The following is a 16,383-nucleotide window of genomic DNA, read 5'->3' as shown; positions in this document are numbered from 1 at the left end:
AATTACTGTTTACTGACTTACAAAAAGATACGAAGGTTGTGACGATGATGTCACAGACACACAGTGTAGTGGAGTAGAAGTACTGAAAACTGGAAATACTCCACTAATGTAAAAAGCAAAAAAAAAAACAGAATTATAAATGTACGTCGTTACTTTCCACCACTGCAGACACGTCGGAAAAGAAAAAAAGGAAGCGTCAGCATGTAATGCTTGGGAATAATAAATCACGTGAACCAAAACGAACGCTCCCCGGCAAGAATGGGCTCGCCCGTAACCTCGGTCCCAGCCTCACTGGCTCGCCTGTCTACAAGCTAACACTGGGCTTTTACATCTGCTATTTTTGGCGCGCGACACCATCGTACGATGGAGCATAAATTACGAGAAGTACATAGTTTCCTTATGACGGTGACGTCACTGCCGTATCCTTGGCATCTGTCGTAGGTTTACAGATTACTCAGCTGCCTGCAGTAGAACAAATAGTTTAAAAAAAGAAGTACTGGTAGCCATTCATCAAATCAAAATGTACGTTAAATATTTAAATTAACTAATCTTGGAGAATTTTGACTATTTAAGAAAGCCTAAAATGACAAAGCAAGCACATGTTTTGGTCTCACTACAGTGTGAAAGTCTATATTTAAATAAAGTAATAAAATAAATGCTTATAAGTTTTTAATTGAAATAATAAAAGCAATCAAAAGGCTAACATCACTTTAATTTTATTGGGACATCATTAGACATTGTATAAAGTATGGAAAAATACAAATATTTCACAAGTTTCACTGATGCCAGGAGGCAGCTGGTAATGTTACATATTTCAGGTACAGTTTTATTAAAAAGGGAAGGGAGAAACAATCATCTGGTGGCTAGATAGGAGAGAAAGTTATCTGCAAAGAAACTCAAGGTATCAGATCCACAGGATGTAACCATGTATGGATCAAAACTACAAATTACGTTTTTATTCATTTATTTATTTATTTAAGTCACTTGGAATTTGTCAATGAGAAAGGAAAATATATTGTCAATTTTTTTGTATTAACAAATTGTTTAAGTAGATTTCTAGACATTGAGTCAGATTGCAGTCCTACATACAGTAACAGATCTGCATCTGAAATCCAAACATTAACTTATTTTAAAGTACCAACGTGCATGTAAATTGTAACTAGTGTTGCATTTATCAGATTAAATTAATAATTTCATAATTTAGATAAATTCTCTATTTTGTAAAGAACATGCACATACATAGAAAAAACAAATGCCTGCATCTTTGCTGGAAACTTATCAGGGTTATGCAATTTGTTAAGATAGACACTAGTTTTACAGTGGCTCACCAAATTTGACGGATTAAGAATTTTATTTATAAAAATTTTAATAAGTGTTTCGTATCCAGTGAAACTGGTTCACTGCAAATTTTAAGGTTAAATACAAATACAAGTTAGGCCACAATCTCTGCTATTGAATCAAAGCAGTCAAATTATTTTTTTGGAAAACTCAGTTCAGATTGATGACAATGCATTTGTTAAAATGTATCATAGCAGGTTCCATGTGTACGTGGTGTTATGAAACCTGCTTTAAGGTGCATAACCCTTCAGTTTCAACACAAAAAGCACCTTAAGAAGTTACAAGGCCATTTCATGAGGTCTTTTCCATCAGTGTAATTCATATATTAATGATAGTGACATTGTTAAATACCTCAATTTCATTATAGACAGCAAAACAAATCTATACGTTATATATCCCATTGTTCTTGTTGGGTTAAACCTGGCTTGGGATTGTCATAGTGTTAAATAATACATACATTGAAAGTGCATGCTTTAAGTTTAAGTTGATTTGTGATTTGCATTAACAGTAGTGTTGTGCGTACATGTCATTTTTCAAGTCTTTCATTGACCTTAATAACCAATACTATATTTATTTTATTGGGGGGGGGGGGGGGGGGGAACAAATCATCTTGGACTTAACATATAAAGTTAAGTTTAAATGTGAAAAGAGCCTTTTGGTTAACTAACAGAAATTGCTGTCTCTAGAACATTCTCACAGATGTTTGTTACATTTGTCTTTCAATTTGGCCTCACAATTTGACATACATAGAATAGAACAAACTATTTAGGACAAGGCTTTAGTATAATTCATAAGTAGTATATGACCTACTACTGTAAATGTGGCACATTTCCTGCCTAAAGGCATCAAAATAGCCAGATCCCTCACTTATGTTTCCGATGTAGTTGTCTCATGGATAGACAGCATTCAATTGGAATTCTTGTCAAGTTTCTTATTTTTATGTACAGTGTGTTAAGTCAAAAAATTACGAGATGCCGTCTTCTTAAACCATGTCTATCCTCAAAGCTGCACACCTCAATGCTATGATGACTACAATGCAATCAAAGTAACTTTACATAAGGATTAGTACAACATTCATAAACATTAATAACAGTAATAGCTATAATGCACAATAGCTTACAATCTCCCAAAAGATACAGTAACCCACTTCTTTAGAATAAGCCCAGAGGAATTTGGAATTGCAGTATATTCAGCACTGTCAAAAATTGTCAAATTTATTTAGACTGAGGTTTGTTTGTCAATATTAAGTTGTTGCCACTGGTAAAACAGAAGCTCTTTCGGGAATGTTAAGTGGAAACAATGTTGTGTGTGCACTATAAAAAGATGCAGGTCAATGGTAAAATATTATTTTTACCTCACTGCTATTTTGTCATTACTCACACTGCAGACATGACATAGTCATATTTGTTAAAATTATTGTATTTCTAGCAGGATGCTGCTTTGCAGACTATCTGTCCCATGTAGAAAGAATCTCACTGTCAATACAACATAGGACAGATACCCACAGGTAGATGCATGTGCCATGGCAGCATAAAGGCAAATTCATGCTTTGGAGAACATGTGTCATGTGACTTGAAGAATGTAATTTCAAATGTTTCTACATAACAATTTGCTGTCAAAGGTATGTCATTATCGCTGAACGACATGTTGCACAAGACCCTTTTCGCCGAGGCATAAATTGGGCTTAAAAAAACATTTGCAGGATTTTTGTTTTGTCTCCTGCAGTCATGATGATTGATATTTTTTCACGTTTTGTGCCAAGTATTGTGCCTTTTATAACAACCATTGACAGAGAAATGATAGAAAACAAAAAATCTTTGAATTGTAGCTATGATTGTTCAAATGTCAGTGTGAAGTGCATCATCAAGAACACCATCACAATGAATGCTCTAAATGAATAACTCTAAATACCATCTGTTATTACTAAAAAATATAGATTCCTAAAATTACAGCTCCCTCAAAAAGAGTGATTTGTAGACAACAAAACAAAAACCAAAGCTACACTTAAGAAATACGGTAGGTTCACAGTTACCAAAAGACATACTGTGTGTAAACTACTCCAGGAAATATCAAGAGAAGCTGTTGTTATAACGCCTTTAACATTTGTTGTGAATGCACATGCTTAGGAGGGGTGGACAAATTCTAGTATTTTTTCTCCACTTCAATATGCATGGGAGCGTTAATTCTTTACTGACATGAAAAAACTGGCACATGGAAGAATTTTCATGGTAGGTACAAAGGAGAACTGGGTCAAACAATATTCGAAAATAATACTTAATTTGCTTTAAATTTGCTTGCCATACCAGAGGGATGGGATTTCCACCATTTACCATGATTTCTAGTCAACCGTAATAGTTTAGTCACAGAAAACAACACTAAAACTGACTTTCAAGTATTTTTCTCAGTTAACTATCTGGCAGACCTTGTTACCATAAATGGCAAACCCAACCCATCTGGCACTTAATAATTAAACAAAACCAAACAATCAGAAGTACTTACAAATACTATTTAACCCAACGCTGGTACGGGGAGGGAACCATAAACTGTGGTGTTTTCTCCCAAGAGACAAAACAAGTTGTGCAATCTTGATCTTCATCCTGGCATCTCAGTCCACTGGAAGTTGTCCCCTTAACGGAAGAAGCCAAGCTTCTCCCTAAGCCACTCCTCTGTTAGGTCCTCTGTGTTTCTGATCTCAAACACCTAGTAACCAAACAAGTTAAACAATTGTTGAAGCACTTTGTAAACATTATTTTCAAAATCAATATATAATAACGAGAAAGGGGCGCTCCCGAGCACATAATCTCTGCCTCCTGGCCTGGCAGAGATAATAATAATTTAAAAAAAAAAAGGTAGCTAGCATTGCAGATAGTTTACTAACCTTGGTCATGTTAACGGTTTGCACCAGTTTGTTTTTGCTTCCAGCATACATCATCTGTTGCACTGGTTTGCAACCTAACAAAAAATACACACATGATTCTCATTTATATATATTTTTTTTAAAGCCTTGCCCTAAAAGAAAACCAATCTTTTGGTCCCCGTCAGCAGAATTTAAAACACGGTTGAAGATTTAGTTCTAGAAATGTTCTTACCCACTGGACTTGAGAAGATGAAGCAGAGGGGATAAGAAACACGTCCGTCGTCATGTTCGTATTTATAACTGTACACAACAAATGTGTCTGGGGTTAAGGAAAATGTCAGTTTTAGGACAGTAATATACCATTGTAAACATAACGGTAAGGAAGCACTGGCACAGGTTTGCTAAGAATATCTAACTTCAGGTTTGTAAGCCATATAACTTTGTCACATGACAAAGAGCAAAAATAGCCAAAAATATCTACAAGCTCAACACACGTCACGTCATAACACGTTGTGAGCTTGTGTGTATATATATATATTATATATATATATTCTCTATATTTCTGAAAATTATATTTTTTAGAAAATGTGTCCAAAATAGGGCAACCAGGGTTAATGTGGTGTTGAAGTAATAACATTTTGTTCAACCTCATCTGCATGTTTTTATCACTATGAGTATTGAATGATCAATATATGTTGCCACAGATTGTCATCGTGGAAATTCATTTCTATGTTGAGTGCAGATGAGGCAATGGAATGAATAAACATTTTTTTGGGCCACCTGAACACCACCCTATGTATAAATAACAAATGTGAAAAGTTGACACGTTTGCAGTAATGCATGTGCATAATAGAAGAGGTATAAGTTTGTTTTATCCAACTTAAATTCAAAGGATATCTTGGCTGCCTTTCAGGCAATTCATCCTTTAGATCATCAGGTGAAATGTCCTAAAAACAAAACAAAATATAAAGATTTAAATGTCATCAACAGTTAAGTGACAATTTGGTATGTGATTCAGTATTTATCAAGCGTCTCCTTTTTTACCATTCAAGTTTTTTAAACAGGACTATTATTAACTTTTAAATATTAACATCTGTTAACAGTGTCTAGTTGAGAAACATTTAAAGTTTAACCACTAGTGTCTCAAATCTCAATCTGCAGAGCAAGCATCCTGATACCCCCCCAAAAAAATAGATTTATGTTGATGATGCTGCCTCACTGTGATACAATACACTCAACAATTTGAATAAAATGTAAGACAGGTATCAAACTTGCCTCATGTTCTTCATCAAGAACCACAAGCTGTTTGTCTCCATCAATCTTCACTGTGAAGGAATAAGGGAATCAAATGTTGGCATTATAATCTGAAAATTTAAAAGTCCAAGTTTGCTTTACTGATTCAAGAAGAAGACAGCAGAATTGACTCGGAACATTTGAAGGAAACAATGTTTATATAACCATTTGGTCAATTTCTTTAGTTTCATTTCACTAAAAAAGGTTCAACTAAAGACTGGGGACTGTTTCAAATGTGTTCTAATTTTGAAGTATATGCATTAGTTCATAAATAAAAGAGGCCTATTTCTTTTAAGTCAGCTTTTGTGCCAACCACACCATAGAAGTGCTTTGACTACACACACTCCTAATCCAATTTACCATCAATGCTACAGTACCTACAGTATACAGGAGTGCAGGCTGGGTTTGACTAATGAAATTGAGGGCATGCTGAGGTGTTAATAAGCTGGCAGCTATACCACACCATGCCTTATTCTTTCTCTCTTACAAGCATACTGTAAACCTATATTTGGTAAAGGCCACCATTATCCCCTAATATCAAGGTATAAAGGGATATAGCACTACATTGTTTAATTTCTACAGGTTAATTTGACTTAATGCACATGGTCTTTTCTTGCAACTTCCTGCTACTCTCAGACTTGGGAGCAGCCCAAAGCAGCCTGTGTCTTCAATGGTTGGCCACTAAGCAGCTCTATTTGAATAGAACAGGAGTTCTTTGCCCTTCTTAAAAGGCACATCAAGGGAAGGGTTTATACAATGTTATTCTCTCACCCGGATGAGGGACCATAACTGCTTAATGTCCGGTCACAAATTCACTTCTCTAAACTTGCTGTTCCCATCTCTCTCCAGTAATGCTAGCCTATGATTTTCTGTATCTCTCTCTCTCTCTCTCTTTGTCTCTACCGAAAGAACACAGATACTTTTAAATATATGAAACGGTCCCCTCTAATTGTATGAGGTAAGCATGTTTCCAAATAGGAATTTCACAGTAGACAGATCATTAGATAGATATCTAACATCTGTAGAACTATTGAAAACTAGTTAGCTGCCTTTCCTTAAGACAATCAGAAATATGTCTGTCTTTTTTCTCTGGTTAAATAAACCCAGAGATGCTGACTAATTGTGATTCAGACTCTCTGTCGCTGGTCTCTGTACTGCACCATGCTCATTTAATGTGTCTTAACTTGTATAATGAATAACAATAATAATAATACTGTTACTTTCTGCACTACGAATAAGATGATTTTATGAACAGCCAATCAAAATCCATCAGAAGGACATCTAGAATGCAATCGGTCTCATTCGCCCTCTGAAGGTTTTGCCATTTACGAAGACAAGACGATTATGAATAGCTAATGCTAGTTGTCGTTACCTCGGGTAGCCTATAGCTATCTCACCTCCTTATAATTAATAATCAATCAGAGTCAGATTATCCATACATCCTAACTGCATGCGTCTCTGGGCCACTGTAACAGAATGTATCGTTCATCAGTGTGGATGCTGCTAACATAATTAGTTATCGTGCTTGGTGTGTGAACGGCCCTGTAAAGTTTTTCTGTTTACCAAATGAAGACACAGAAACAATTCGAAGAACAAAGTGGCTGCAAGACACCCGCCGGGAGGATGGGTTTTGGTCGCGGTGGGACCCAGCTACGAAACATGTTTACATCTGCACACAAACTGTGATTGTTTCAGGAGTACCACCATAAATATTAATATAATCACTCTGAGTAGGTTCCCACAAAAAAAGGTTTTACAACAGATAACAATCCATTTTACATTTCCATTGTAAAATTAGTTTTATACAAATATAACCCAAATGGATCATTTGTGTCCTTTCAGTTATAAATGGTTAAATTAACACTGGCATTTTACTGGGTAGGCAACATTGTGTTGGATCATCAGTCCAGTCCTTCGTAATAGACCACCGAAGTCTGACGTAATTTACGCATCCTTTGTTTGTCTACCTGGTTCGCAGTTTTCCACCCCCATTCTGAATCCCATAGACGTATTTAATATCGCGTCAAATAAGAACTGTGTAATAAGAAATAAACAAATGACCCCGGCGGTTTGACTCTTATGGATATGAAGCATCAACTGACGGTGAGAAAACGATAATGTTACTTCCGCCGAATTAGTTACATTTTCGCCAGAAACAGACTGTTTCAAATATAAGTGACTGACTATCATAAACGATACAGAACCTCCTCCCTGACAATGGCGCCGTGACAGTTTGTTTATTTTTGGACCACAATTCTTATACGAGACGATTCTATGATGACCCAATGTTATTCTCCATAGTGAAATTACTTTACGAACCTGGGGATGAACGAGTGACGTCAGGACTTCGGTGGTCTATAGGACTACATTCCAATCAGACTCTGTTTAATTTACTAATGTAGCGTTCTTTTTCGGGTGTGGCAACAAGGAATCTGTGACATGACACCTACTTTCAAAATGACTATTCTTTTACAGCATCCGAGTTTACAACTTTGACAGTATTAGCAGAGTGGAAATCTGTGCGTTTCCCCATGGCTTTGAAACGTAATGACAATACTTACTGATGATAGCAGCATTGTTGGTTTGCTTCCGGAAACGGAACTCCTGCAGCTTTTTGACCAGATCTGCATCCACGTCACACACCACCAGTGATTCACTCTGTACAGAAGGAAGACGAGCACAGGGATGTGAGAGTTAAGGTGAATTTACACACTGTCACACAACCACGTTGCTCACTGAACACTCACTTTCAACCATGACATGTGTCAAAATCAGTTCTCTCTAGTGAGTGATGTGGTCGACGAGTATAAACTGGACTCGAGTCTATTCCCGACAAGCACAAGAAAAGGCACAAGATAAGTCTGGTTGGAAACATTGCAAGGGACATACTGGCAGTTCACAGATCCACACTTTCACAGTAACACAAACTATGATAGTAAAAGGACATCACATGCTGTGGAAATGGACAGTGCAGGCAGAGTTTACAAAGACCTCTTCAAGTGAAGTCCAGATACACTAGACTAGAGGATTGTACATTAGTTACCTCAGACCTTTAAGAATGTATTAGACAGTTGTGTGCATTCAATACATTAGGACATAGTAAGGCTGCAGCTGTATGAGGAATGGTATAAATAACATTGTTTCAGTTGACAAATAGAAAATTACAGAGTTTATACTTTAGAGTCACACACTGAAGATTTAGGTGTAATTGTTTACATTGTCCCCATCTCCATATGATCTTCTGACACTGAATTTAAATGTAGGCTTTAGATTGGATCATTAAGCCAATCATTCTTTTAGCGGTTCATACACTTTTTTTTACTTTGTAGTGCCAGAAATGTTTAATACAAACTAACACGCAGGGACAGAATCTTATGCAGCTTCCTGTATTATTTCTTTGCCTCGTCAACAAAATTCCACCACAAAGCCACAAGCTGCATTAGAATCCCTGGGAGGGGAGGGGTGTTCCGCATTCATTCACTGCAAAGTCCTCAATCAAATAATTCATAAAGTACACCTTTCCTGTGAACAGATGGTTGGCGGTACTAAAGATTTCTTCAAGCTCAAGAGATAGACTTCCACAGATTAAAATAAAGACTGCGTTCAAGATGGCCAGAGGTGGCCACTGGCTACCTGTCTGAATTCCTCCATCCAGTGATAGACAGACAGCTAGATATTTCAGCCAGGAAATAAACTATGCTAACTTTAGCTTCTTCTTTTTTAACTGGCTGGGATGCATTCTGACGTGAAAACTCGATCTGTCACACTAGCAGGATGGAATCATCTAGTTAGCTCCGATCAGCACTGAAGCCTGCCAAACTGTCACGAACACGCTCAGACAAAAACCCTTGAGATTATTATCTTGATAAAGCAAGCTAGCTTATTAGCTCCCTCGCCATACCAAGACGTGTTTCAGCAGATCACAATGAACACAACACAGACAGGGTGGAACTGACTGAAGCTAGGCTGTCTGGCTAACGCTCACACATTCTACAATGACAATTATACGTTGAAAATTATTGATCGGAACAGAGGATGTCATAACTAAAGCAATATTTTCATTCTCTCGCCTGTAACTTCAGCAACTTACCATTTTGAAGAGTTAAATGACGCTTGGATCTGCAGCTGCTGTTGTGGGTGGTGGTAGTAGGGAGGCGGCTTTCAGAGTGTGTGTGTGTGTGTGTGTGTGTGTGTGTGTGTGTGTGTGTTTTACTTCCCTATCACATCTTGTGACTGCTTTGACCAATCCGACGCGAGCAACCCCATGTATGAGCACAAATATAAACATTATAAACAACATAATAACATTCACTACTACTCGGTGGTGGAAAAAGTACTTTTTTTTAAAGTAAAAGTATCAATACTGCTATGTAGAATACTTAAAGTTCCAAAAGTAAAAAAAAATACTGCAGAATGTCCCATTTCACAAGTATTCGAATGTATATCTTTAGAAAATATAGCTTGTAGATCGACTATTTTCAAATGGCCAAAACGTACATAGGGCTGAAGTGGGTATGTATGTTTTGTAGGCTAATAATAATCGAAATCTACAAAGTAGTAACTAAAGTGTTCAAATAACTAGAGGAGTAAAGGTATACTATTTGCCTCTGAAATGTATTGGAGTAGAAGTAAAAGTAATGAAAATTGGAAATACTCCAGTAAAGTAAAAGTACCTAAAAATTGTAAAAGTACTAATGTACTTAGTTACTTTACACTACACCACTGCACTGCTTGTTTCTGTCAACTCCATTGAACCTCGGTCCTACACTGGCTCTGGAACGCCCCCACCCTTTGGAATACGTCAGGGGTGTGTGCTCGAGTGTTGATGAGCCCATGCGAGCGAGTTGCTTGGGCATAGGATACTTTTTGCCTTTTAATAAATGATCAAGACACCATGACTTCGTTACATGATTTCACAAGTGTAATAGATCATTAATTGAGTTTAATTATGGGTTGTATTGACAGATGATTCGTATCTATGTTCCCCAGGTTCTACTTCTAAGGATCACCCCTCTTCTTTTCGCAGATGAGTGAGGCTGGGACCGAGGTTAGGATCACCCAGGATGACCCCGTGCTAAAGTTGCTGCATTTATTTTAAACCTACAAAGGGCCCCGAAAGGTTCCCTTAAGTTAAGACCAAGACACAAACTGCCAGACTATTTGTATTATTATTGCATCATTATATGTTATACATATACTTAATTAATACGTGCATATTATTTCCTAATAATATGTGCAAATACCTGACAGAAAATAATTCAGATTCTGAGTCTTGAATGTGATAAAGTAATAAAACTACAGGCAAAATATACCCTATGCTACATCTATGAGCATAGCCTCTATTTGTATGCTACAGCTAAAAGAGCTGGCTACCATTAGTTACCTGTCACTCACTCACAACGGGATAAATCACAGTGTCGCCAGCTATCGTTTGAAAGGAGTTCGTTTTGTGGAGGGGTAATATGAACATTCAACTTAATATACTTTTGAGCAGCCATGTATCTAAAGTAATGAAGTGAGCTAATCATCTAACGTTAACGTTAACCAGCTAGCTTGCTAGTTAGCAAGAATGTAACACCAGTTCGATAAGTGTTTATTTTTGTGTGAATATGCTGTTAAAGTCTATCGTCAGTGTATCATATATTAGTATATAATTATATGTATTAGGCCGGTCATCTCTCTAAATGTTAATATAACTGCTGTTGTTTTCGGGATCTTGTAGGAAATATTTGAAACAGCATTACTCAGCCTATGCGACACACCTCAGAGTTGTTAGCTAGTTGTCTAATTAAAATACTAACGACAGTTGTTGTGTCTGTTGTGTCTTCTGTTGTCTTAGATCATGGATTTCTCGGTGAGTTCAAATTATTGTACTATTATCCACAGTTATAATACATTTATAGGATTATAGGTGATTTATTTATATCTAATATTAAGTAACTGGAAGAAGAATATGGAGAGATCAAATAAATCACCTCCCTTCTCCTTCTCTGTGCAGCTGACAGATGCCCTGGGAGATGACACTCCAAGCCAGGCAAACAAAACACGCAACACTAACCCATCTGATCCTGCCAGTAACCCCCCTCCTCCTACCAATCCAGGATGGCCTGGGTCAGCCCCTGGTGCCCCAACCCAGCCCTCTGTTCCGGGTGAGTTTCCCGGAGGACCATCCGGCCCAGGGGCACCAGGACAGTTCCCTGGAGGTCCGGGACCATTCCCATCAGGTCCTGGAGCACCAGGGCAATACCCCGGAGCCCCTTCAGCACCCGGTGGGTTCCCACCTGGTGGGTTCCCAGCGGGTCCTGGGATACCCGGACAATATCCTTCTGGACCAGGGGCTCCAGGGCAGTTCCCGTCCGGCCCTGGAGCTCCTGGTCAGTTCCCTGGGCAACACCCTCCTGAAGGAGCTCCGGGACAGCTGCCTGGAGGCCCTGTACCGTACCCACCCGGAGCGTTTCATTCTGGCCCCGGGGCACCACCTGGGCCTTACCCTAATATGCCTTTCCCAGGAAGTGAGTTTGGAGGAGGCAATGGGATGTATGGACCAGGGGGCCCGGGTGCCTTCCCCCCTGCAGCTGGTCCAGGCGCATTCCCTGGATTCCCTGGTGGAGCCTTTCCTCCAATGCCCGCTGGTTCATGGGGTCCACCTGGAAATGGAGGCTTCCCACCTGCTCCTGGCCCCTTCACTCCTGGGCCAATGAACCCATTTGGTGGGCCACCTGCTCCAGGAGGCATGCTGGTGAGTATTAATACTTTTTTTTAAATTTGCTTTTACCATTTCTTGGTATGTATGTTGCGGTGTGCCAAACGGTAAGCATACTTGGTGTGGGGGTCCTTTTGGAATGCAGGATGGGAAATTAATTCTAGCCACCAGGAAAATGACACTGCGTGGCTACTGGCTACTAAGGTTGTCTATACAGCACCAGGAATTTTCTGGACAAAATATATATAAATTATATATAACTGCCTGGTAACATGCTGAATGTGGCTGATGAATTTCAAAGCTTGAAGACAAAAAAAGTTGGTTTCCCATTCTCTTTGGATTGTGGCAGGATGGTGACGGTGGAAACATAATAGGATTCTTTTGGGCATCGTGGTCTTGTGGTCTTGGGCTTTGGGTGTGCAAAGCAATATTCAAGCAACATCAACTGGAATATTTAGTTATCAAAACTGTATTCTTGTTTTTCAGCCCAGATATAATCCACCATATTTTTGAAAGGACCTCCCCTTCCAGAATCAGCTTGTGGTTTGATTTAACTACAAAAGATTTAGTGTAACAGAATTCATGCACTGAGAGGTTTTGATATACGGATACAACAAATATTTTAATTTTAATGTAACATTTATTTTTGTAATAATATATGCACCAATCTAATAAAAATACAATTTTGTGTAGACCCCATAGTTTCTGACTTTTTATATATTATTACCTTAAAACGCTCTCGGCTGTCATAATAATTAATTTGATTCCCATCACTGTGTTTTGCATTGAACAGAATGTTATATATACTTGTTTTTTGTTTTGTTGTGTTTATTTTTTGTTTTTACTTGTCATTTGGCCTATCATTAAGTGATAGGCTAGTTTTGTCAACTAGCCTTGGATATTAGTCGATTGTTCTTTGTGCAAGTCACTAATTAGGGATGGTCGATATTACTTCAAATGGATAGAAGAAGAGTGGGCACTAAGGAAGGAATAAAATATTAGAAAAATGTAATGTAAGTAATGTGTAAAGTATGATTTGAAGAACATGCACGGTCATCATTATCAGACATAAATTTACCCTTCAACTTGTTTATGCCCAAAATGATTGGATAATACATGTTCTAATCATGTATACTTTACATTACTTAAAACAATTTTTCAAATATTTTATTTATTTTATCCAAATAGTTATTTTTATTTTTATTCTTTTAACATTTTGGACCAAATAGCCAATTTTACATTGAGGTGCCCACTCTTCCTTAGTGCCCACTGTTCCTGTTACCCTTCAAATCAATGTTGATAAGGACGAGGCCGCACAACTCTTAGCCACGATGCAGAAAGTTTTAATGATAAGAAACCAACGTTTCGACAATTACTGTCTTCCTCAGGTTTTTTTTTAAGAAAAAAAAAACCCTGAGGAAGACAGTAATTGTCGAAATTATTATCTGCTGTGGCCAGCACCTCATCAATACAGGTGTGCGCTCCATATTCTGTGTTTGCCTTACCCTTCAAATCAATAACACGATTATTCAAATGTTTCGCCTCGATTGCGATTAATGAACGATTATTTAAAAAAAAATACGTATAGTGAAAATAGCAGATTTACAAGCTCACAACAATCGCGATGAGACATTGTACAACATTCGACAAAGTACAACAAAGTATAATACAGGGTAAAGTGGTCAATTAGACTAATTGATTTAGTTGATTATAAAAACTGTCGGAGATTTTTTTCCTGTGGATTTGTTGATGTATAAGATATTTTCAGTGAATTGCCCAGCCCTAACACTAATTACAGTGACTTGTAGAGAGTTTTGAGACCCAGGCCTATACTAAGAAGATGACTCAGTGGAGAGTTGGATGGCGGAATGTGGGCGAGGTTCGACATTTTAATAGTGTTGAAGTAAACTAAAGTTTTCCCTTTTCTTATACATGAGTATATGACACATGCAGCTGGTACTGTAGGCAATTAGTTCCGTCTATAAATGTTGAATGTGAACTTCTAACCTCCTACCCACACAGGGATTATTATATGAACATGGTAAACACTATTTCTTGAATACTTAGTAATTTGCTTAATCAGTCAGAAAAACAAATATGATGAGCATTATTTCCAATTATACAACCACAGTAAAGTTTTTCTGTTCATCTCAATTTTAAATGTTATTACAGATGATGCCATATGATCTACCCCTCCATGCTGGAATCATGCCTCGACTTCTGATTACAATAGTTGGAGAGCCCATTCCTGGAGCAGACAGGTATGAATGGTCTTCATTCTGTAGGTGCTATAAATATGTTAGCAATAGATACCTTATCGCTTCAGACTTGCTAAACCACTACATCCATCCTAATTGCTGAAAAGTGAATGCCTGATTCTCCCCAATTTTATTTGAAAACCCTGTCTCAAATTAATTCATGGTTTAATATACATAAAAAAACATGACCAACCAGACGCAGGTAACATTTACATTTTTGTTAATCACATTAATACTCAAGAAGCACTTCTCCATGTATCAGTTGGTGTTTTTTGGTTATAAGGCTTCCACTTAATTCTAGACACCAAGGCACTAAGACTTGCTGCAAGCAAGAACCTGTTTCACCTTTATAAAAGGCTGCATGTTTATGTGCCTTGATGTAATTTTCTAAAGGATATTCGTTTTGCCAATGCAAGCCAAGTTTATTTGTATAGCACATTTCAACCCACAAGGCATTTCAAAGTGCTTCATGAAAAACATGAAGCATCAAGATGACAAAAATAAACAATATTAAAGGACATTTTAATATAGGACATAAAAACAAGTAGGAAAAAAAGTTACATTATGGTACAATAAATCTCAATAATAGGCAGTGGCAAACAAAATGTTTTTTGTTTTTTTTTTAAATCTCCATGTTTAGTTCTGATTCTGAGGAGAAAACAGACCTGTCCTAGATGACCTGAGAGGTCTATGATGTCTATGATTTAGCACAAGATCAGAAATATAATTTGGCCCTAAACCATTCAGTGCTTTATAAACCAACAGTAGTGTTTTGAAATAAATTATTTTACAGACAGTTAAGATCTAAGAACTGGAGTGAATCCACTTGGTATTAGTAAAGACTCGAGAAGCAGCGTTCTGATTCAACTGCAGTTGTCTGATCGATTATTTAGGGAGACCTTTAAAGATACCGTTACAGTATTCAAGTCTACAGAAGATGAATGCATGGACACGTTTTTCTATATCTTGTCGAGACATAAATCCTTTAATTCTTCTGAAGGTGATTTCTGTCCTTCCTTGGGTCCAAAAACAAGTACTTCAGTTCTGTCTTTGTTTATTAATAAAACATCCTGGCACTTCCAAATGTTTTGTTCAATGCATTTATTACTCAGGCTGTGCTTGTATTGGACCATAGTCTGCTGCTGGTGATATGGTTATCTAAATGTCGTCTGCATAATTATAGTAACATTTTGTTCTCTGTAATCTCCGAGCCAGTGGGAGCATGTAGATTTCACAACACTAACCTCCATGGACCTTTCACTTGCAGGTTTCATATTGACTTCATCAAAGGTGACGACGTTGTCTTTCACTTAAATCCTCGGTTTCATGAGCGACAAGTTGTCAGAAACTCCAACCTGAGTGACTGCTGGGGACCAGAGGAGAGGGAAGGACTATTCCCGTTTGCTCACGGATGTCGTTTTGAGGTAGTGTGTTGAAGCACTTGCACAGAAGTTAACTCTTGTATATGAGTTAGGAGCTTGGGAGACACAGGGGTAAATGTACTTGTCACTGCATAGTCTAGGGGTATGAATATGATTGCATCTGTCAGCGGGGAATGTTGAACGGGAGGAGTTGGACGCAGTGTTAATTTTGGTCGATTAAGACTAAAAGACTAAGGTTTTGATATTTAGTCGAGTAGACTAAAATAGGACTAAAAATAATGGAGTGTTATTCAAAGGACTAACTATATCAGAATTTGCTGTTAAAATTAACACTGGTTGGACGGAGGCGCTACAACAGCAACATCAACTATTAATTGGCATAAATACTACATTGTGAGGGGGAAAAATAAGTATGTACCGGTACTCAATATTTATTTTTATGTCATGAGTTGATATACTGTATGTGATGATGGTATAATCGGTACTCGTGACTCATGCATTGTAGCATCTGTGTTTTTACAGTGGTAAAACAATCCAAGTTCTGAATTTAGC

At 37.6% G+C, this 16,383-nt stretch overlaps 2 protein-coding genes across 2 annotated transcripts; one reads left to right on the top strand and one right to left on the bottom strand.

Moving 5' to 3' along the window:
* Nucleotides 1–693: 693 nt before the first annotated feature.
* On the bottom strand, nt 694–9,715 carry gmfb (glia maturation factor, beta). Its single transcript, XM_084044867.1, has 7 exons — nt 9,579–9,715; nt 8,050–8,146; nt 5,471–5,520; nt 5,093–5,142; nt 4,428–4,510; nt 4,217–4,290; nt 694–4,038 (listed from the first exon to the last, which is right to left on the bottom strand). Exons 1-7 carry the CDS (start codon nt 9,579–9,581, stop codon nt 3,967–3,969), a joined length of 429 nt encoding a protein of 142 aa, XP_083900993.1. The 5' UTR covers nt 9,582–9,715; the 3' UTR covers nt 694–3,966.
* A 1,090-nt stretch (nt 9,716–10,805) lies between these two features.
* Nucleotides 10,806–15,900, top strand: lgals3a (lectin, galactoside binding soluble 3a). The gene is made up of 5 exons (XM_084044736.1): nt 10,806–10,945; nt 11,328–11,342; nt 11,487–12,227; nt 14,364–14,452; nt 15,717–15,900. The coding sequence occupies exons 2-5, from the start codon at nt 11,331–11,333 to the stop codon at nt 15,883–15,885; spliced, it is 1,011 nt and encodes a 336-aa protein (XP_083900862.1). The 5' UTR covers nt 10,806–10,945; nt 11,328–11,330; the 3' UTR covers nt 15,886–15,900.
* Nucleotides 15,901–16,383: the final 483 nt, after the last annotated feature.

Source organism: Gymnoscopelus microlampas (genome assembly GCF_963454915.1).
Source record: "Gymnoscopelus microlampas genome assembly, chromosome: 20".
NCBI classification, from domain to species: Eukaryota; Metazoa; Chordata; class Actinopteri; order Myctophiformes; family Myctophidae; genus Gymnoscopelus; species Gymnoscopelus microlampas.
The sequence above is the reverse complement of the archived record's forward strand: the minus strand, read 5'-3'. Positions and strand labels throughout refer to the sequence as shown.

Bases quoted from the DNA above. Each gene is read 5' to 3' on its own strand.
- gmfb (XM_084044867.1), bottom strand. The intron at 4,511-5,092 runs ATATCCTTTGAA...AACCCCAGACAC, and splicing joins TTGCCTGAAAGGCAGCCAAG to ATTTGTTGTGTACAGTTATA. The intron at 4,039-4,216 runs GTTAGTAAACTA...TTTGGTTACTAG, and splicing joins AAACCGTTAACATGACCAAG to GTGTTTGAGATCAGAAACAC.
- lgals3a (XM_084044736.1), top strand. The intron at 12,228-14,363 runs GTGAGTATTAAT...ATGTTATTACAG, and splicing joins CTGCTCCAGGAGGCATGCTG to ATGATGCCATATGATCTACC. The intron at 14,453-15,716 runs GTATGAATGGTC...TTTCACTTGCAG, and splicing joins CCCATTCCTGGAGCAGACAG to GTTTCATATTGACTTCATCA.